Here is a 24,453-nt window from a genome sequence, read left to right as displayed (position 1 = left end):
TATCAACCTATTGTTAGAAATGGACATTTTATCATTGACCTCGTATTGGAAGCAGATGTTGTGCCGTTACACAATTGTCTGTCATCAAATGCAACAAATATGATAAATTAAAGCCTCGTCGACCTCTTGTGAAATTAATTCCAGCTTATATATTGATCTGGACCAGTCACGTGACATGAAAATGAACATTTTGTCTCCAAGTCACATTATTTGTCAATCAGTGATCAAGCGCGCGCCAAACCTTATCAGTGTGCGCCGCGATGTTCAATGGATGAACACCAGCATAGCATCGGAAAGGAAGCATTGATACGGTGACAAGGCCTGCAGTCGATTGGAATTAATGAACAAATTCAGTGATCAATTCAACAGGTGAAGACGTCGCTCATCCCATCCTGCAAAGAACCCTCTGTCTACACAAATACCGGAATGTTTATCGAGGATTAACATTGTTGACATTGCGAGAAGTGTTTGTAGTTTATAACTTATGAAGTGTAAATGTGATACCATTCTGCATAATCCATCAACCTGTCCAATATTTCAAATGTTGTTTAGCTTTCTATTCATCCATTAAATGGATCATAGCTAATTTCAAGCTGTTATTTTATTGTTTGTAAGGCAGTGTAATAAGGTGAATGTTAAATATGACACAATTAACACAGCCTGTTGTTGAAGACTGGTTCGAATCCAATAAGGACGCATTTGTAGATATTTTCCTGAGGAAGGCAGATATTGCTATGGTGAATAAGTGGTTGTTAATCCACGGTTACTCTCCGGCCACTGAACAATCCACATACCAGCCCAAGAGGGGATCCTTATCCGCAGACACGAGCAGCCCCTCTTCGCCCAATGACAAGAACGATGTTTTCTTTGATAGCAGACATTGCAGGACAAATTCAAAGAAGTACTTGAGACAGGACTTTGCAAAGTCTAAAAGAAAAAACATTTTTCGGACTTGTGAGCCAACCATGTGTTCTGCGGAAGCAACCACCGAATCCCGAAGGAACAGTTTGAAGGAAATGAGGATGTTCCGATCACTTCCACCGAACTCTGTCAATATGCTTAGCATTCTGATCCAGTCACGTGTGCGCTTACCGAGATACCCTAGCAAGGACATAGATATCAAGAGGGACCTACGCCTGAAAAATGAGAGAGAATTTTTCTTAGAAATTGTAAAAGATATCTCAAATGATTTGGATTTAAGGTCGCTGAGCCAGAAAATTGTGGCCAATGTAAGCGTTTTGGTTGATGGGGATGCAGGGTCCGTTTTTGTGGTGGAGGGTCGAGGGACAGGAAAACCGTCCCTGGTGTCCAAGCTGTTTGATCTTCACGCGGGAGCACATATTCTCCCCACTTCCATGGGGGATGGAAGTATAACCGTGCCCTGGGGAAAGGGAATAATTGGTCACGTTGCGGAGACAGGGGAAACAATCTCTCTAAGGGACGCCAGTAAGGTAAGCTTACTTTTCAATTATAAAAATTTATACAAAACCCAAACCATTGGTGTACAAGCCATGAGGTATTTGTGTAACAGTTTGATTTGCCTGTAGACATAATTTGAGTGACGTATCAGTGGAATTGAACAAATGTTTATGATTTATACCATGGGGAGTTTCAGGAGAACTTAATGACTTAGTTAGTCTGAACTGTGTGTTGATACAGCGTGGACTCAGCTCGACATGTTATCAATCGCAGAAATCCAGAGTGGGCCAGAAAAAACAGCCCAATTATATGTCTGTCGGCAATATTAGAGACACATTATTTCATAAAATTTCGTAACTGTCGATTTCGACGAAAATTATTGAAGCATATTAAAAACTGTACTGCTGTTGTAATATTTATTAACATGATTGCAACGTCCTTGAACAAGGCTTTATGATATCGACTAAAACATTTAAACGCCGGTTGGTGGATCTGGTCAGAGAGAGGTTCCTCGGAGAATTGAGAAATCCATTTTAACACAAAAGACAATCTCTTTTATCATGTTCAAAGTTTTGTGTTGTACACTAATAACAACCCATCTCATAATAACTAAACCGGAAAATTGCTTACAAAGGAAAACTTTACAGGACCTGTACAGATTGTGAAGAGGCTATACTGTTATCTTAATGATTATTACATTACAGTTACTGTAGGTTTCTTAACAGTTGTTAACATATCCAAAAGTCATATTACTATAATTGCACTTTTGGATGACATCATTAATCTTTTCAAAAATAAATAGCAAGGCATACATTGTGGTGTAGAGTGATTATCTTAGCGAAGACCTTGGGTTTTTTTGTGTGCATATTTCCATTATACATGCCTAGCAAGCGAATACATCGGGATGGAAGTTTAGCTGATAAAGACAATTGGGTAATTTAATGACACATAATGCAAAGTTCATAAAAGTTACATCTGCAGCATGGGATTTTCCAGGTATGAACACAATTTAAAAAAAACCAAGAACTGTATATATATTTATAAGACATTTGATAAAAAGTTTGAAATGGCAGATTCGGTAAAAGTGATGTAGATGTTAGGACGTGCATCATATTTAGGAGTACATCAGTAATTTACCGAGCCGGTGACTTGTTTCGCTATTAAACGAATGTTGCATATTTCATCACAAAACACTGTTCTATGGAACTTGACTTCGTAATTTATATCAAAACAAATGAGTTTCTGCACGAAAAGAAATTGATTAAATTATGAAGTACAACAGGAAATGGAAGATACTACGTCGTTAAGACAGACCAATTACATGTAAAGGAATGCGGTCATTGGTGTTACATATTGCTGACGAACGTTCGAGACAAGAATTCTCTACTTGTTCTAAGATACTATACACGACGTTATTTTCGCTGCAAGTTAATTTTCGGTATGTTCACTGTATGGACAAAAAACGGTGACTTCAAAACTGCGTGGAATCGGAATAATATGATGATACCTTCGAACGTTTTTCTACAAGTAAATATATTAATACTATGATTTATTTTGCTCCTCGTGTTCCTTTCCTGTCATCTTTATAAAATGATATTCTGGTAGCCATCACAAATATTACACCGAGTTCTAAATCAGTACTTATGCGTGGCATATTCAGAAGATAATGAGGTATAGTACGTGTATTTAAGGGATAAGCATAGGTCACCAGCGTTGCCCCGGGACAGCTTCGTCTGTGTTCTATAAGCCGATCTTCAACACAGTGACAGCAGACAGCAACCTCACGCGGTACAGACATAATTGGAAAAGAAGAAAGGAAAGAACTGTTACGCAAGTGGCCTTTCCTTTAATCTTACGATATTACCTTTAAAAGGAAAATGCTAACATTAAGATAAGAAGCTCAACACATAAAACCTGAACGAAAGTTCGATCAAATTTCATTCATGAACTTTTATTCATCAATTATCGTCATTTATTATGAAAGTAATTCGGCGTTCTATTTGCATGCGTTGTATGTTGTAAAGACGGCATTACCATCAGTAATTTTGTTGGGAAAAATAAATCAAATGTAGATAAGTATTAGACTCCTGGAGATGTTTAGGGGGAAGACATAAGGTAGGTATAAAAGGGATAGTATAAATAAATCTTATAAGAATTTAAACTCTCAAAAGATATGTAACGTTTGATCGAATTGTTTTTTTAAGGATGTACTCTACATCATCATAATGTCTGACTTCCTTTCAAAACATTGATGAAAATATAAATATCAGCAATATTTGTCTATTCATTAGAAAAATTCTCGCCTAGCTGAGTAGCACAGTAAGTTGGCACAATTGACTACTGAACTGTAGATTGCGGGTTCGAGTCCAGCAGGGGATTTTAATTATTCTCAGATTGGTTTCTACTAAAAAAGCATTTTTTGAAAGTTTTCAATTTCAAAGTATTGTTGTACATATCCTCCATTTTTCAATCATTATCAAATTTCTCTGGTGTAGCTTACATCCTTAATTCTTTGATAACAAGGACAATATACATGTTATGTACATCAAAGGTCCATCCTCTCGTATTTTTAGTCAGGAAAGCGACAGAGATTGATTACCAGAAATCTGAACAGTTTGAAGATCGAGATATGTAGGAAATACATATGGCCCAAATTTTTTTTTTTAGAGAGGATAAGCGATTTGTGAAAAAGCAATTCCAAAAGGGGTAAGGAATTGAAAGTGAGAGACTAAATAAGGTGGGCACGAAAAGTCAGGGTACCAATGGGAGCGTGAGGGGGGGGGGGGCAATATATACCTTTCGACATATTTCCCTTGAGTTTGTTAATTAAAAAAGCATCCCTACAGTGCCGAAAAGTAAGATGAAACTGTTTTGTGTCAATTCCACTCTCCCCATAATGCACAGGGAATCATGTCCGATGATATCGGCTAATGGAAGATGGCTGGGACAGAAATTAACAGGAGTATCAGAGAGTCACTGTTTAAAATTGAATTTCTCGTGAATCATGGCTAGTTCTCAGTGGGACAGTATTCAAATCTGACATGGTTTAATGCAGTTTATAACCCTCCACTAGATGAAGTCAAAACGCATAAAAATCGACCAATCTCGCGGCTTACTCCAATATGTCTAGAGGTCTACGAAATGGAATATCCTAACATAATTTGCCTCTAAACAAGACGTGATGATCACTGTACGGGAAGGACATCCTTTTTCATTTGTTTTGAATTAAGGGAGTATGATGGCAGAAGCATGCATGAAAACAAAACCACAATACATACGAACGTGTCACGCTTAACAAAGACATATTTGATTTCTGAGGAAGAACTGGTTATCATATCATTAAGTCTAGATACAATTACCAATCACCGTCTAACGATTTATGGAGTAAGTGAAATTCAGTGTTATAATGCAGTATATCTAAAGTTATGGCTGTAAGAACAGTAATGAAATTATTTTTTTTTTCTCGCTTAAACATGGGTAATATTGGACTATTACATCATGCTATATGGAATAGAACAACTTTTAAAACGATGCAGCATTGTGTTTTAATGCGTCAGGGTGGAGTGAGGAGGACACTTTATAGAATACCTTATCAGGGAGATAGATGTTCTGACTGTAAACAGTTGAGGACCTCCGTCATTCTAGATCTCTTAGAAACGACGGTAAACAGAAAGATCTAATTGCAAATTAGTTTCTAGATAAAAATTGTCTTCTGGGAATATTTTCCTTCAAGGATTGTTAATAATTTTTTAAACAGAAGTTCTCCATTGATTTTAATACATTCTTTGCCGTTTTGAAATCCATACGTCGTGTATTTGAGTCCCCCTGTTTTTTCCCCATTATGATATTACACTTAGATTGCGAGTTTTTGCTTCGTGAGATTTCAATTTCCAAAACGAAAAATTTATTACACATACCTATATATTTATTACACATATCCTTAATCTTAAAAGTCACCTGAGTCACTCAGGTGACCTATTAATATTGCTCTCTGTTTTTGTCCGTCATTATGTTAAAAAAACAAAAAAAAAAACAAAAAAAACAAAAACAAAAAACAAACAAAAAACAAAAAACAAAAAAAAACCTTTTCACTCTTTCACCATCTTCTTCAAAACCTCTAGGCCAGAAAAGATGAAACTTAAATGAGAGCTTCGCGACATATTGTAGATTCAAGTTTGTTTAAACATCCTTGGGGTAACGGCGGATTGGGGGGGGGCCTAAAATAGGGGTTCAAACGTTACATAAATTGCTAGAAACATTCCACAAAACGTAAAATTATTTTACTTCAATAATGTGCAGACATCATTGATTGATTGATTGATTGTACATTGTTTAACGTCCCTCTCAAGAATATTTCATTCATATGGAGACGTCACCATTGCTGGTGAAGGACTGCAAAATTTAGGCCTATGGTCGGCGCTTAAGGCCTTTGAGCAGGGAGAGATCACCTGCTGCGACACGGGACCTCGGTTTTTGCGGTCTCTTCGTTTGCTGACATAGGTATGTAATCAGACGAAGGCATCAAATACATTTTACTTGTACTTTACGACCGGATTTGACTTAAGTCCGGGTTCGATATTTCAAATGGTGAACGTAGGGCAATTATCGAGTTGTCTCAGTGCAGTTAGTTTTTCTTATACTGGTCAATGTGAATTTGATTTAGTCTATGAAAAAATGCTTAGCCATAGTAATATTATGGCGCCCAGAAATTGCTTTGTACATCGCATAGCCATTTGTAAAAAGAATCGTATCCATCTTGTTCAGCCAATGTCAGCATTGAATGTTAAACTGACAGTAAGTTGGTAATACGATGTTATAATTAAACTTTTCAATAATTTCAATTTACATGTAGTTTTTCCCTGGTAGAATGAATAACAAGCTGTTGGTTGCTTCTATAATGTTTCTTGACATCGAACAAAATTTTACATAGCGTAGATGTATGTAACCCTAACCCTGATGGTATGAAACACATCAGACAGCATTTGACCCAATGATAGGTTGTATTGGCAAACTAGATCGTTATAACAACTTTAGAATTTGCGAAATGCTGACTTTAAGCGGGACTGTTGAAACCCTTGCATCATCAACTTGTTTGTCAGTAGCCTGCCTCGATACATAAATTATGCTAATAACAAGTTTTTATAAAGATACAAATGACTTATTATGTCTATCTATATCGAAACCACATTAACACGAGTTTGAGACGATTTAAAATAATAGTGTTAATTTGTGTAGTTAGTTGCTCCAGTCGAAATGGCTGTGACAAGTGAAAGTGCACACGGATTTACAATTTTAGTCACTTGGAGCAGTTTATGAATCGAGGTAAGAATTTCAACTTAGAAATGATATTGAATGCTTCACATTCTATGTAATAGCTCGTTGCAATGCTCAAACATTCTGTTTAGTGGTATAGTGCCAGGGCCCAGCTAACATTCGACCAAAAAATAATTGGTATTTTTCTTAATTCATTTCAGCATATCTTGGGAAGTATAAGGAATTACTGGATGAACTTTGGTAGTAATGTAGATTTTATACTATTTGGTTTATTGTTTTTACATCGGCGAACTTGGGTACCCTATATTTAGAGTTCTATACCTTTACTCTTTAATAGTAAATTCGAACCTAGGCGATTTAATTGCCTGTGATAATAATATTCTTCATTTGGGAATGTACTAAATCTTGCCTTTTCTCTAACTTCCCAGCAAAACTGTTAACATACCATATCATGTTCCATAGTTCGATGCTACTAACCGGAAGTTAATTCAGGAAAGCTTATTACGTAATGTATCTGTCTGTGAAACTTTACATGCATATCAAATTGTTTGTTTCAATTCTTGTTTTCTCATAGATATTGTGCCCCTCCATTTTGAAAAAAAATCCAAATTGAAACAAGAGACCCACAGGACCCATAGGACCCACCTGAGTATTAGTGAAAAGTATCACTACTCCCAAGGGCTATAAAATCTAGAAAAAAAATTCCTGTTCTGAATGTCTAAGCTAAATTCTAATGCTAAGCAACAGTATAAAACAAGAACTCTAAAATCTTCAATACCCTCAAAAGTGCATACACTGATGAAAGGCTTTACATAATAAAATATATGTATTAACATTAAAAGATTACTAATTTGGATCCATCCTAGAGTAAAAACCCTGGGTTGTAAAATTTCCCATTTTGTACATCCTTTTCTGCTATTCTTAAGTATGAATTTAGATTTTATACAGTTACAGCAAACTTAAAGAAGCCTTCAAATCGTTATTATAATTCTCCTTCTTCCATTTAGTTTCAATTTAGTATCAATAGCACTAAGGAAGATGCTATTTAAGTGTTTTACACATAAACACTATATAGTAAGTTTGGTCCCGCCCAGGGGCCAGAACCCCTACCCCGAAGATCATGAAAGTTACAATTTTGGTAGAGGTATTCCCGTTCTACATCATTGTGCATTTAGTTTTTCCTACACATGCGCGGTTCTAGAGAAGAATATTTTTGAAAATTTGTCAATTTTTGGGCAGTTTTTGCCCCGCCCTTAGGACCACAGGTGTGCAGGAGTCCTGGAATTTACAATTTATGTTCCCCTTGTCCCAAAGATGCTTCATAGCAAATTTGAATAGAATTAGAATAGTTATTATCAAAAAGTTAAAAATTTCTATTGTTCACACATTTAATAAGTGACCCTTTTGGCCCCACCCTGATACCAAAATCCCTATCCCTGGGATCATCAAATTTACAATTTTAGTAAAGGACTACCTGCTCTTTCTAAATATCCATTTAGTTTCAATTTAGTATCAATAGCACTAAAGAAGATGCTATTTAAGTGTTTTACACAAACACTATATCCTAAGTTTAGCCCTGTCCTGAGGTTAGAACCCCTACCCCGGGGATCCTGAAAGTTACAATTTTGGTCCTGTGCTACATCACATTTGTGGTTGTAGAGAAGAATGTTTTTGAAATTGTGTCAATTTTTGACAGTTTTTATTCCGCCCCTAAGGCCCAAGGGGGGAGGATGATGCAGGGGTCATGAAATTCACAATTCATGTCCCCTTGTCCTAAAGATGCTTCATTCCAAATTTGAAATGAATAGGAATTGTAGTTATCAAGAAGTTAAAAATGTTCAATTTTTAACGCACGATGACGGACGACAACCAATTGCAATATCCACCTGAGTTTACTATTTATATACGGAACAACACCAGCACGCGAGCAGAAATATGGCAACATTATAAAGTTTTCCTATCGTTTATCAGGTAATTTTGGCGTGGAGAATATATGACGAGTTTTATCTAGTTTGAAATTTCAACGCTTTAATTTTTAGCGCAGTTTCATTTAACAATTGTACGATTTACTAGTATATTGATAGAAATTTGAGCGCTTTCAATTTTGTCGAATCTTTTCTCATCCGCCGAAAAAACCAACATATCCAGTACGTCAACATGACCTGATATGCGATATCTGTACCCTATCCAACAGCAACATGACCTGATATGCGATATCTGTACCCTATCCAACAGCAACATGACCTGATATGCGATATCTGTACCCTATCCAACAGCAACATGACCTGATATGCGATATCTGTACCCTATCCAACAGCAACATGACCTGATATGCGATATATATACCCTATCCAACAGCAACATGACCTGATATGCGATATCTGTACCCTATCCAACAGCAACATGACCCGATATGCGATATTTGTAACCTATCCAACAGCAACATGACCTGATATGCGATATCTGTACCCTATCCAACAGCAACATGACCCGATATGCGATATTTGTAACCTATCCAACAGCAACATGACCCGATATGCGATATTTGTAACCTATCCAACAGCAACATGACCTGATATGCGATATCTGTACCCTATCCAACAGCAACATGACCCGATATGCGATATTTGTAACCTATCCAACAGCAACATGACCTGATATGCGATATCTGTACCCTATCCAACAGCAACATGACCTGATATGCGATATATGTACCCTATCCAACAGCAACATGACCTGATATGCGATATCTGTACCCTATCCAACAGCAACATGACCTGATATGCGATATCTGTACCCTATCCAACAGCAACATGACCTGATATGCGATATATATACCTTATCCAACAGCAACATGACCTGATATGCGATATCTGTACCCTATCCAACAGCAACATGACCCGATATGCGATATTTGTAACCTATCCAACAGCAACATGACCTGATATGCGATATCTGTACCCTATCCAACAGCAACATGACCTGATATGCGATATCTGTACCCTATCCAACAGCAACATGACCCGATATGCGATATTTGTAACCTATCCAACAGCAACATGACCTGATATGCGATATTTGTAACCTATCCAACAGCAACATGACCTGATATGCGATATTTGTAACCTATCCAACAGCAACATGACCTGATATGCGATATTTGTAACCTATCCAACAACACTTTAATGGTATATAAAGAAGTAATCAATTTGAGTAGAATTGAAAATAGATATTTAGATCAGTTGAAAGTATAACTGTTTAAATAATTTCCAAATAATTAGGCTTTCGAAAAGAAAAAGATGGACTCCTCTCAAATACATTTACATTTGAATTCAACATGGACGCCATTAAAAACCCAAGTGCAAAAATTCTACATGATATCATATAAATCATATTTCAGAGTTATATTAAAACACGCTTTTTGATATTTTACTCAGAGAATCAAATGCGTATGTTGTTAAGACACTTGTATACAATATTTCAAATACATACAGGTTGCACAACGAGTGAGAGTTAGTAGCAGGTGTTTTTTCTCTCAATGTAAGTTACTTATTTTTTTAAATTTTCAAGAGACATTGGTGTTACCGAGTGTCTCTTGAAAATAAATATAAAAAAAATAAGGAAAGAGAGTTTGAGAAAAAACTGTTACGAAAGAGACCCTTCTCTCCTATTATACACTTGTGGGGTGGCTTTTTTTTTTTAAGTAAACGTCTTTTCTTCAGTTGATGTCAACTCATTTATACGTAATAGACTCAAGTATTGTCGATGATCTGTAAAAATGAAATACACGAGGGAAAAGTTGGAAGATTGAAAACTTAAAAAGAACCAATCAGAATCGTCTCAGATGTTTCATAACATTTTAGTAAAACTGCGCCGGAGTGAAGAAACAACGAGAGAAAAAGCTTTTCCTGATTTGATGCCGTTCCTCACTCACGGAAAACAAAAATGAAATAATTTGCACATCAGAATCATTCATTGAGCACAGTAATTCCGATCGAAGGAACATGGTTATGTTTTTACTGCCTGGCCAACACCATCGCGTGGTTGTATTAAGTTCGTCTTCAAATGAGTTACTTTTCAATAGCTTTGCTTCCTCTTCACGTGTAACTCTGATATATTGGACCTGTTTCAATTGTCAGACTAGATGTATGAGGATTCTTGTATTGATTACAATCAACAAATCAAACTATTTCGTGAAGAACAACACTATCAGCTTAAATAATTGTTTAAGTGCTCGAAGGTCTTATCAATACATTCACTTCACACGGGAGGGAAACGATATGAATTTTCGCATACGACTATTAACACAATTTGCTGAGTGGTCCAAGTAAAGAAACCTTTAACACGAATGAAAATTTCAGCCGACAGTGCGTAGAAGTGACATAGAAATTTACTATTTTGAATCCTAGATAAATCGAATCATAATTGAAAGATTATGAGTCTGTTTTTCATTTATAAATTTGGTCAAATTGTTTTTCAAAAGAATGAAGTATTTGATGTGACAACAGTCATTTATACATTCTACAATTTAATTGAAATTCAGTTATTTCCTGCTGAAATGGTAAGAAGTTTTTGTTACGAAACTGATTCTTATTATCAAAATCATATATGACGTCACAAAATTGGTGTTTGGATTAAACAATAAAATGCTTACTTTGTTGTTTAATCGCGTGATGAAGGTAGCAAGCACTGCAGAACAGATCCGTTCTCGGGTCAGACAAATCCGCTGTTGTCCGAGAACAAAGTCTAAAGTCTATATACACCTTCATTTTTAAGGTTGTTTTTACTAGATGCACATGGTTTGTTGACTTTGAACTTTAATCAAGACAATGTGATTGTGTGTATTTTTTAAACGTATCCACTAATTCAAAAGAAAACATATTCAATTTCCTAATTGATTAGCAATGATTTACATTTTTGTGTCTCTGCTCTGTGTTTCATCTAATGAAAGGTGAAGATAACGAACAGTGATCAATCTCACAACTCCCATAAGCAATACAAAATAGCGAGTTGGGCAAACACGGACCCCCGGATACACCAGAGGTGGGATAATGTGCCTAGGAGGCGCAAGCATCCCCACCGATTGGTTACACCCGCCGTGAGCCCCACATCCCGATCAGGTAAACGGAGCTATCAGTAGTCACAAGCAGCGTCCCAAGAACGACCTAACAATGGCATGAAACACACCAGACAACAGTCTACCAAATGATAGGTTGTATTTGCAAACTAGATCGTTATAGCGACTATAGAATTTGCGAAATGCTGACTTTAAACGAAACTGTTGATAACCCTGCACCATCTACTTGTTCGTCAGCAACCTGCCTCGATCGAAAAACTTATCATACGTGGAACAAGCTCTTGCGTATCGAATCAGTTGAGAGATATAAACACCATATGCAGGTGATAATGAAACTTTGCTACATAAATATGGAAAGTTGACGACGGAGAAGCTGAAATCATCAGTTTGTCATAAAGCTGAGTTGTTAGTTTGTCTTTAATATCTACTTTCAATAAAATATCTACGTATGAAGCAGAAATGTGCGACTCAGTGGTGTCTTTTATTTCGAGTTCATATGGAATCGACATATGAATGAAAATTATTATTGTTAATAGATAAAATGTCGTTGATGTGTAAATATATTGAAAGGCAGATTTTTTTCTTCTCTCGTAGAAAGTTTGTAATAAATTCTGCTTCATAAGAATATAATAACAAGTCATCTAACAAAGGAGCACAATTCGTGCCCATGGGAATTCCAACAGACTGTTGGAAGACCTGATCACCAAAGACTACGAAGATATTGTCATTGAGGAACTCCAGCATATTTTTTTTTTATTTCAACTTCAGAGTACTTGTGCTCGGAATGAAAGTGGTGTTTAACAAAACAATTTTTTGGATGACTGATCACTAGATATGAATATTTCCGTTTTCCATTTTTGTTGAAGAGGTAACAATGAGAATACATGATAAATTATGTATTTCATTATCAGTCATGTCAGTGAACCTCGATCGCCATTATATAAACCAAGCAGCAGGCCGAGAATAACGTGACTTGAATAGCCAATAGAAATAGGACAGACTATTGCCTGGTCAACAGTTCGTAAACTGGTCCATAGACCACGAGTGTGAGAGTTGGTTTTACAGTTGAAATATTGGTTCTAAATCGTATTAGTTGTATATAGGAAAAAATAAGGTGTATAACATATACGTATGTTGCCCTCGTTCGTAGTCAACAAATTAATGTAAATGTTCTGCATAATATACGTACGAGGCCGAGTCAATAAGTAACCAGCCTAACTTATTTCCGGTTGAGATCCACCTCTTCTTTTTCGATGTAATTCCCTCTAGTGTGATGCACTTAGACCAACGGTGTTCAAGTGCCATCAGCCCAGAACTGAAAAAGCCAGGGTCCTTTACATTGACCCACTTTTCAACTGCCGTCATGACTTCTTCGTCAGACCGGAAATGACGTCCACGGATATCCCTTTTCAAGCTTGGGAATAGGAAGAAGTCGCTAGGAGCTAGGTCAGGCGAATAGGCAGAATGTGGTATTAATTCATACCTTTTCGCTCTATGGCATCCATTGTAACTTGCAAGTGTGGACTCCCGCGTTGTCCTGTTGCAGCAAAACACCTTTAGAGAGTTTACCTCGACGTTTTTCATGGATGGCGGTTCTCAACTGGTCTAGCAACTTTGCATAGTACACTTCAGTTATTGTACTTCTCTTGGATAAAAAGTCCAACATAAAAACGCATTTTGCGTACCAAAATACTGTGGTCATCACCTTGCCAGCAGATGGTTGCGTCTTGAACTTCTTTGGCCTCGGGGACCCAGGCCCTACCCACTGACGACTATGAGCTTTATTCTCTGGCTCATGATAATGAACCCAAGTCTCGTCTACAGTCACCAGTCGAAAAAGAAAATCATCTTTTAACCTAAAACGCTTCAAAAAAGGCGCTACATACTAATGCTCTAGTTGCCATTTGCTCATCATTAAAAGATTTGGGGACCCAACGGGCTGTTAACTTGCGCATACCTAAACGATGATGTAAGATTGTTGAAACGCTACCATATGAAATACCTAATGCCTCCGCTATTTCTTCCACCTGAATTCGCCTATCAGAGTATACCAGATCCCGAACTTTCTTACACACTTCGTCGGTGGCATCCAGTGGGCGTCCAGACCTGGCTTCATCTTCTAAAGACGTTCTACCCGTTTGAATTCCCCATCCCAGAATTTAACCTCAGCATAAGATGGCGCAGAAGACCCATAAACATAAGCTAACTCGCCGTGTATTCCCTTGCCTGTTTTACCTTTTAAATACAAGTACCGAATTATAGCACGGTACTCAACTTTAGATGAAAAGCATGCCTTTGCATCACTAGCCATGTTTGACATTCACTATCTTATCAAATAATGACTCGATACGCGTGCATTTTTTTACCCAGGTATAAAACATGTATTGAAACAAGGCATGAAAATCGTGACCGTCTTGGTCAATCAGAAATGGGATAGGCTGGTTACTTACTGACTCACCCTCGTAATACATGTATGTAGTTATCTTCATGTATTTCAGAATACCTGGTACCCTTTGCTTTATTTATAAATGTCATAAATGTAAGTATCTGAACTTTTTGACATTGATGAAAATTTCAAATTTTAAACTTCAGAGAAAATATTCCCCAGAAATATCCATTGACGACGGCCGAAGTTGCAACATGCATAAATGCACTAGGAGACATTTCCTTAGATTCGTGTACTAATTGAAGTTGCGTGCCTCCGAATAAGGCTATAATACAGAACATCAGATTGCTGAGCAGACATGTTCAGTACCTTTCAGAAATCCAGACGGTTTTTTATCTTCATGATCAACTAGTCTTGCCGGCGGGTGGTGGTCCGGGGAAAGCATCGATTTGTTGTTATTGTAAATTTGATATTCGGATGTTTATGTAATGGATTACATTGTGAGTAATTTAGAATGAGGGTTCCCACAAAATAGTTTTCGTTAAAAACAACATGTCTGAACATATTGCTTTTTAAAGTAAGTTGACATTTTCTTCCATGTTTTGATGAAAAACCACTACTTACAAAAGAGCACAAGATAAGCCTCTGACGAAGTCTATGGATGTGTTGTCTGCTGCGTGTATCTCTAAACGCTCGTTCCCAAACGTCATTTATAATTAAACACAGCATAAAATACAAACATCAAGCGACTTTTTAAAAAAAACCCACCTGCATTTGATCACACATCAAAGGCCCCTTACCTACCCCAAAAGAGCTGTGTTAGTTTACTATTTTTGATGCTATATAAATCGTGTCGTTTGCTCCAGTTGTCTTTGAAATTAATATTGAAATCACCAATCTCCTAATATTTGATGATATTCCTCACGTTATAATAGTTAAGCCAAAAGAATCAAAGAATATGAATGATAAGAAAACCCCAGTCTGTTACATGTATCAACGAATATCTATGCTTAGTCTCTTAAACCTGGTATTTTCCTTCTCTCCATTTTCTTCAGGAATGAATACTTAGTCAGAAAACTGTTATAATCTATTTCACATTGATATGTAATAAAGAAAAAGGAAAGAAAGAAATCTTATGTAATTGTTGATTTACACGATACTGCTCTTTAAGGATTCAAATTGCGAACGAAAATCTTGTTTTAAGATCTCATAATGTATTTACATAGAGACAGCTTCAACGGAAGAATTAGGGCAGACCTGGAGGGATAAAAAGGAGTGACACAAATATAATGAAAAAGTGTATCGTCTTTTTTCCCCTCTGAAAACGAAAAACTGATATACGATGCTTCAAAGAATTTTAGATTTTAAATACAATTTGATACCAAGTATGTGCTCAACTGTAAATGGAATATTCAGAGCTACTGCCCATGGCGCTAAGTAAAATTAGCCGGTAAAACTTTCATCTATCAATTTTCATACCGACGCACTCTTGCTTAATTCAAAACTATTTTGAAATAATTATTCTCGAAGGAATGTGATTTAATAAACTTTTCATGATTTAATGTTAAAATAACCAAATGCTTCTCTAAAGCAGCTGTGCTATTATTAGTTACAAACCTAGTGGCGGATTCAGACAAGGCGGAGAGCCAAGGTCCTCCATGTTTGTGACCAAAAAAAAAAATTAGTAGAACAGCATAGATTTAATATTTGACATTGCACATACAAACAAGTAGACAAACAAATCAATTATTGATTTTATTATGTATAAAGTATAGCTAGAAAACACATAAAAGTAAACTAAAAAGCCTCAAAACCCCTGGAGCCCCCAGCCTATTGCCACCCTTTAACACATCTGGAATCCGCCACTGGAACCCAATTTACGAATCCATTACACACTGTGTAATGATTTTTTTCTCACATAATCATTTCCATTGCAGGAAATAAATCTCGTATGTAGGTCAATGTCAAAAGAGTCATGTGCATGCAGTATTTTTTGTCGCTGGAATGTTTGACACGGAATGTGTAAACCATTTCCGGGTATGCTTTTTAACGCATGTCCAAGACCTAGTGCGATGTTGATATCGACAACATCTTAATTAATACTCATATCGATATCTAATGTGATCATATATGCCTTTTTAATTGAAAGTTATACATGTCTTATGCACAACTGACTGCAATGTCGACAGTATCATGTCGATATCGTATCGATATCGACCGTGTCATGTAATTGATTGATTACGGTTTTACGCCGTTTTGGCACAATGTAATTGAAGTGAATGAATACCACAAGACTGAGTGATGCGATGATACCGTCCATATGGACAACAGGACGATTATATAACACGGGCAATAACGACCATCAGCTAAACTACCATTAATCGATACGATATCGACAGCAAGGGAAACTTACACCTATATATACAGAAGTACTAAACACACAGAAAGACAGGCGATAACGAGCATATGTTAAACGACTGTAAATCGATATCGATTCGATGTCGTCGATATTGACAGCTAGAGAAATTCCGTGATTGAAAATTACTGTTTAAATGCTAAATTAATCAATCATAGCAACCAACTGTTTGAACTCGTATGGTTTGATATCAATGTGATATCGATTCAATTTTGTCGATATCGTAACCACATCGATTAAAATATATTTAACAACTGAAAATAAGAATTATCATTTTGTCATTTTTTTTGTTTTTGTTTACTGCCATCGAATAAATTTTAAAAAATCAAAGTATAATAATATCCTACAATGTCCCGTAAAATTAAAATCAAAACATAACACTACCATAAAATTAAAATCATGAGCATAACAATGATGCACAGTGCCACGTTTAATTACAATAATGTCCAGTGCTCATTCAATTTTTTTAAAGTTCACTCTGTCCTATCGCCGCAACGCAGACCTAACGGCCAGCGTCAATTTGTTGCATCTCGTGAATATACTCAAGTGAGAGGGTAATTTCAAAGACATTCTTGATAACTTAAATATATGAAAAGAAATGAAACTTTTATTTTTATTGATTTATTGAACGAACGTTTTTTCACGGGACCCCACATTGACAGTTATGTTATCTAAAGAATGTTGTCATTCACCCCATGCACTCTCAAAACGAGACATTGTGTTCGTTGAACTCATGGTGTCTTTTTATAAAGATACGTATGTACAGTATATTGAGCGTACATAGACAACGTACACATGACAGGTCATTATTATATGTAAAGCGATGATTTGAAAGAATTAAAAGAATAATACCGTCACCACGAATTCCTGGGGGCAATTTGGCCTTGTTTGCTGAAATCCTTTGGGACTACTGACATGTAACCTACGGAATGAAATATTCATACCATTTACAATTTCTCGATTCTTCCACGTTTCATGATATCGCGCAGTGTATGATCTTGTTCGTATTTTATAGAAGTGTATCAAGGATAGACAGGCAGTGGCAAATTAAAAAGAGAATGAATTATCAACTGATGATTCCACGGGTATCTAAATTTTAATCAACATACATACATGTACTTTAACGGGTACCTGTAAAGTGCGAAACGAAATCGAAACGAAATGAAACGAAATCTACCGAAACAAAATGAAATCTACCAAACGAAACGAAACCTACCGAAACGAAACGAAACAAATTGTATAACCGAACTTTTTAAATTATGATAATTAAAAATGGTATCTAGGCCCCTGTGAAAGTTACCACATATAAATAAAATTTGCCCCCCCCCCCTTTGATGTAGGCTTTCGGTTTGACTGATACAAAGTTTTAAAAGTTGGAAGGGGGGGGGGTGAGTAAACACAAAGTACATATCCGAAGTTGATTAAATACCATGTTTCGGATCCATAAATTTCAGAACGGAGGGTTACAGTCCCACAGGTCAGAGGTCTGGGGAAACACACTAAACGAGGGATGGGCTCGTTGGCGTTGGATCCGCGTTTGGGCATAAATACATGTTTCATTATTTTTTGCTCTAAAGACAAATCTATGTATACATGTGGATATTGTGTATTTGTATGTAGTATATCAAACGGTGTATTCTGAGTATGTTCTCCCGTTCTCTTTGTAATTTCTGCTTCCCTTGTTCATAAGCCTTTAGATTTTACAAAATGCTGACCTCCTCCTGATATTATTGCATTTTTAAAAAATCCGTTTTCCGTCCCGTTTTCAATTCCCCGTCTTAGCAACACCCCAAATGTACATAGAGTTATCTTTAGACTCACTACATATCAATAATAATTTTTGATAATACATGTATATATATCTTACCGAATTTTATTCATATAATATGGTATACTATTTAATTTTTTCCATAATTGAAAGTACTCGCACCTCAGCAGTTAGAGATAAAATAAGAGAAAAGAGCTCTTCCTGCTTTCAACTTTCTCAGACACCAGCTTCTTCAAACAATGTATCTATGCCAAAACGCGGATCCAACACCGGCGACCCCACACCTCGTTTAGTGTATTTCCCCAGACCTCTGAGACTGTAACCCTCCGTTTTGAAAATGGATCCGAAACTAATTGCACATGGTATTTAATCAACTTCGGATATGTACTTTGTGCTCACTCACCCCCCCCCCCCCCCCCCCCCATTCCAACTTTTAAAACTTTGTATCAGTCAAGCCGAAAGCCAACATCAAAGGGGAGGCGAATTTTATTTATATGTGGTAACTTTCATAGGAGCCTAAGATACCATTTTAAATTATTATAATTAAAAGAGTTCGATTATACAATCTGTTTCGTTTCGTTTCGGTAGGTTTCGTTTCGTTTCGGTGGGGTTCGTTTCGTTTCGGTAGATTTCGTTTCGTTTCGCACTTTACAGGTACCCTACTTTAACGATATTTTTAACATTCCTACCAAGGCCAATCTGAACTCCTCGAATGTTTCGCACACTCAACATAGTGCGTGAGACATTCGAGGAGTTCTGATTGCCACCAAGGTTCAATCGGATCACGCGCTCGTCCTTTTCCGTAACCGGTAAGAAGACTCGGACGTGGATCGGGGCAAGGATTGCATGAAATCGAAGCATTTCGTCGCCGGAAGCGCGCCTGTGGATGAGGTTAAAAGGCCAGAACCGAATCACTGTATAATGTGCTATTTCGATTTTCACCACAAATTAAGTTTTGGTATCATTAACGTCTTATTCACTCTAATACATAAACATATAAGTGGAAATTGATATTGGTAGAATACCTTATGTATGATATCTTAGATGTATTTGAAAGCTCGCGTTTCATATTGTAACGTACGACTGTGACGCCATAGTTACATTTGTGTACACATGGCAACATACTCTGATGTCGTCGATCCACATACGATGTTCATTTGCGGTTACGGAAATAGCCAAGTAGTTACGTTTGACTAAGGCCCGCAATCGGATCACCTCGGCCGATTCCAATGTAGGATACCGGAATTTGCCGAACGCAAGACCCGACCACCATGCTGTGACCGTCACGAAATCACATCTCCGCACCAAATAATGTTATAGAAGGGAAACCATAACTGCACAAGAGCTAGTTGATTTAATATATTTATTAATTCAGAATCAAAACAAACAACACGCAAATAAAATCTCTTTATTTTTTCTCATCACAATTAATATCATATGTTAATAATTTTACGTAAATTTGATTAATCTGGTAGAGTCAGATTATTCAAGATATCGTTATAATAATATATCCGTTTTGGAACTGCTACGAGGAAGTTTAAACTTCTGAAGCGCCGGATGAGAAGGGAAATCATTTCTGAGCTTAAGGTATTCAATGTATAACGACCACATTTCATATCTAGGAAATGGATGGTGGGATTTTCGTAATCATGGTATCACTTTGAAGGGTTCATCAAATAAAAATAAACCACCATAGGGATTTTCAAAAGTTTGTTTTCTGCTTAACTTATTTCACCTAGAATTTAACATTGAAGTTTATGGGAAGAGCATGTTCTATTAAAATATTTTAATAAAAATTATATTTTCATACACATCTCTTGGTAGAAAGTTACATACACTTCCTCTTTATGAAAATATGATATAAAATTAATCATCTACCATGCACATTTTTAGAAAATTAGATTTTTCTTATTTTCATAAAGGGCAGATAATTCTTTAAAAGAAAGGTCCATGGACCACATCGCTCACTTGAGTCACCTTGGCCCATATCTAAAGATTTTCTTTATATATTAGCATGTAAAATTTTGATCCCCTATGGTGGCCCCATCTTACCCCAGGGGCCATGGTTTTAACAAACGTGAATCTGCACTCTTTCAGAAAGCTTTCATGTAAATATCAGCTTTTCTGGCCCATGGGGCTCTTAAGAAAAAGATTTTTAAAGATTTTCTTTATTTATTCCCATGTAAAACTTTGATCCCCTATTGTGGTCCCAACCTACTCCCGGGGGTTGTGATTTGAACAAACTTGAATCTGCATTATGTCAGAAGGCTTTCATGTAAATTTCAGCTCCTCTGGCCCAGTGGTTCTTGAGAAGATTTTAAATGACCCCCACCCTATTTTTGCATTTTTTAAAATTATCTATCCTTTGAAAGGGGCATGGCCCTTCATTTAAACAAACTTGAAAGCCCTTTACCCAAGGATGCTTTTTGCCAAGTTTGGTTGAAATTGACGCAGTGGCTCTGGAGAAGAAGATGAAAATGTGAAAAGTTTACGATGACGACGACAGACAACGGACAAATTTTGATCAGAAATGCTCACTTGAACCTTCGGCTCAGGTTAGCTAAAAAGTCTCAAGTGCAAAAAAAAAAAAAAAAAAAAAAAAAAAAAAAATTATCTTATAATCATTTACCAGTCATGTGAATTTCATCTACTTCACTTTCATAACTACTCAAAGAATGACTTTAATCCTGGGGCACATTATACGAGTATAACCTGGTTTGGTTCAGTTTACGCTTTAAACAGCGTAAACTGATCCAAACCAGATTATACTCGTATAATATGCCCCAGAATTAAAGTCATTCCTTATGATTTAATGTAAAAGACAACTTTCGTTTATCAAAATGTATATAAATTCTGAAAATTATGAGGCGCGCAATGATTCACTTAGCAACCACGACGGCGTGTCTAGGCTGTGAAGGCAGCCATCTTAGTTCTACGGGGCCTATTTATCAAAATATTGTAAACGTAATTAGGCCTATTGAACGTGAAGTTTGAAGTTTGTCATGACAGAAAATATGTGTAGGCTATGCATGCAATGCATATTTCGCTGCCCTTTAAAGATCGACTTTGAAATCGCTCAGCTAGGCTACGACAGAGAAAATACGGGAAATTGTATTGTTTAGGCCTACTCGAAATAAGTAATCAAATATCAAGAAATGCAATAATTTACGGCTTTTGACTATGAAAATTTCTACTACATGAAGACTTCCCTTTGCATGCAACGTTATCGCTAATAGTGAATTCGACACAAGAAATTATAAGCAAGTGACAAATCGCGATCCAATGTCAATGAAAGGTGAAGATAACGAACAGTGATCAATCTCATAACTCCTACAAGCAATACAAAATAGATAGTTGGGCAAACACGGACCCTTGGACACACCAGAGGTGGGATCAGGTGCCTAGGAGGAGTAAGCATCTCCTATGACTAACGTCATCTGATATGTGACGTCAATCGGATCACGCGCTCGTCTTTTTCCGGTTACGGAAATAGCTGAGTAGTTACGATTGATGCGACGTATCGTTTTTTTTTTTGCTTTGTTGAAAGGCGGATGAAGCAATCCCCCTTTCCCCAGTGAGAAATGTATTTCAAAATGAACATGGCAATGTTTTACTTGGTAAATCATTAATTCGAATATAGTATCTTTGTTTTAATCTATTTTTCGATCATAATACAGAGAAAGATGTTCTACAAGAGTAATTTGCGTACAAGTTAATTTTCTAGGTTTTACTTGACAACGAGAAAACAATCTGTGTATTAAACCGTATCTTATTGCACACGTTGGCTTTCTATTGCATAGAAGGCCCAAACAGTGCTACGATGTAAATTTAGAGAGAGAGAAAAAATAGTTCCGGTATTTGGTTGTCAAGAGGGTGTGTCCCCATACCAAACCAGGTTATTCAAAAATAACCTGCATTCCTCAATTTGAATTTGACCAATCAGAGACAAGGATACAATAAGAATTAAATTATTTCGCTATAAACATTTATTTTCATCTAAATCCTTCAAAATTGTTCAGTATCCTTTCGTTATACAATGTACATTGAATACCTTAAGCGTGTCGGAAAATACAGGTTGGTTTCAGCGAATTTGATAATGAAATCGGAGCCGAATCGAAGAATGAATCAAATGTTGTTGCACACCTGATGTATTTATAGATATTGATAGAGGTTTTTTTCTATTCATATCTACATGTACAGTATTGATTAAAATTCAGATATCTGTGATGATTCCCATAACTGGTAAAATCTTACTATGGGGGCCCTCAATACAAATCACTATTGTTACAAACACATTTATGTGATTGGGGGAGGGGGGTAGCTTGTCGATGATTTTTTTTAAACACATCTATTAATGAAATAAAATATTTCTATGTACTTAATACGTCATGGCAATATGAAGTCTGAAAGTTTACCTTAATGCTGAACTAGGCGACAATGAACTTTGTACACTCTCACAATACAGAACATCGTTAAGCGGTACTCTCAAGGCTTATCAAAATCTAAAAACAAACGGAAGAACTACGCAAATCAAACTTATTCTGAATATTTCATCAAAGTCGAAGGAGACTTCCCAATAGTAACGGGAGCGCCCAAACCTCTAGGCTACAGAGACCGGTCCGAGGGTTAAAAATATATCTAAAGAAATAATGCGTTTTAACACACTCACCCTCAATTTAGACCTCCTGTCTCAGTGGTAATAAAACCCACCCTAGATGCAGAATTTCTGACCCATGGGTCATAAAACCTATCCTAAATACAGACCCTTTGACCCAAGGTCATAAAACCCACCCTAGATACAGACACTCTGACCCAAGGTCATAAAACCCTCCCTAGATACAGATCCCCTGATCCAGTGGCATTGAACCCCATCCTAGATACAGAAGAATATTTTTTTAATTGCAACATTTTAAAGATTTTGACTCCACCCCTCAGGACCAAGTCATTTAGTGACCATAAAATCTAAATTTTATTTACCCCAAATATATTCGAAATGAATTTGAACAAAAATTACTATGCATTTTTAAAGAAGTTGATGATTAACATGACAAACGACGACGGACAACCACCAATCGCATCATGTTACCTGGTGATAAAATAAAAACCTGTTCACTCCGTATCAATATATTAAACTTTTAAATTACAAAAATGTACCTTCTTTAATTATGCAATTACAAGTCGGCATTTTCTCTGTATATGATTTTTAAAAGAATTAATACGGCCCTCTCTTCGTAAAAGATAAATGCATCAGAAGGAACCGCCATTGTTAGTCACGTGATGTGATCACTGTGTAAAAAGTCGGACAGTTAACGTGAAAGATTGTACTCATACAAATGACTTCGGTTTTTTTTATGATTTTTTGCGACCATGATCTTTAATCATTTCTTTGAAATATCCAACAAAAAGATATCCCCCAAGGGAATTCGTCATTATAAGTATTTTACATCAAAAAGAGTGAAAATCAATTTCCAGACTGCAAGAGATGTCTCCTATTGTCGACATCACCGTGACGAGTTTAGAAGTCGTTGGTTCGTTATCGTCACGTTGTTTTTATGACACTGTTCACCAGGAGTAGTCCTTGACTTGAAAGTTGCTGAAATGTTAACAGAATCTCAGCCAGACAGAGCTAAAAGGACAGACCTTTTTCATTTAAAGGAAAAGCGAAGATGACAAATTATTCTACAAAATCACACACCATACAAGGACATCTACCACATATTCTGTACAGTTTTTCTGAAGTTTTGTGTTATTCAAAGATTATGATTGGAATCTCTGATATCATTGAAATACTGTTGTTTTGATAATATGTAGAGAGATCTGTCAGAATCACTCTACATAGACTGTGTCAGAATCACTCTACATAGACTGTGTCAGAATCACTCTACATAGACTGTGTCAGAATCACTCTACATAGACTGTGTCAGAATCACTCTACATAGACTGTCAGAATCACTCTACATAGACTGTCAGAATCACTCTACATGGACTGTCAGAATCACTCTAAATAGACTGTGTCAGAATCACTCTACATAGACTGTGTCAGAATCACTCTACATAGACTGTGTCAGAATCACTCTACATAGACTGTGTCAGAATCACTCTACATAGACTGT

General features: G+C 36.5%; 1 protein-coding gene across 3 annotated transcripts in view; it reads left to right on the top strand.

Moving 5' to 3' along the window:
- Window positions 1–31: 31 nt before the first annotated feature.
- Window positions 32–24,453, top strand: part of LOC125646363 (dual 3',5'-cyclic-AMP and -GMP phosphodiesterase 11A-like) — an 81,921-nt gene continuing 57,499 nt past the window's right edge. The window contains exon 1 of one of the 3 annotated variants that reach the window (XM_048872607.2): window positions 32–1,451. In XM_048872607.2, coding sequence (XP_048728564.2) covers window positions 633–1,451 — 819 coding nt within the window. In that variant the 5' untranslated portion in view covers window positions 32–632. The remainder of the gene's footprint in view (window positions 1,452–24,453) is intronic. The other 2 variants (XM_048872606.2, XM_048872608.2) reach the window with 2 other exon arrangements.

This window comes from Ostrea edulis, chromosome 6, assembly GCF_947568905.1.
Source record: "Ostrea edulis chromosome 6, xbOstEdul1.1, whole genome shotgun sequence".
Classification (NCBI taxonomy): Eukaryota; Metazoa; Mollusca; class Bivalvia; order Ostreida; family Ostreidae; genus Ostrea; species Ostrea edulis.
The sequence above is the reverse complement of the archived record's forward strand: the minus strand, read 5'-3'. Positions and strand labels throughout refer to the sequence as shown.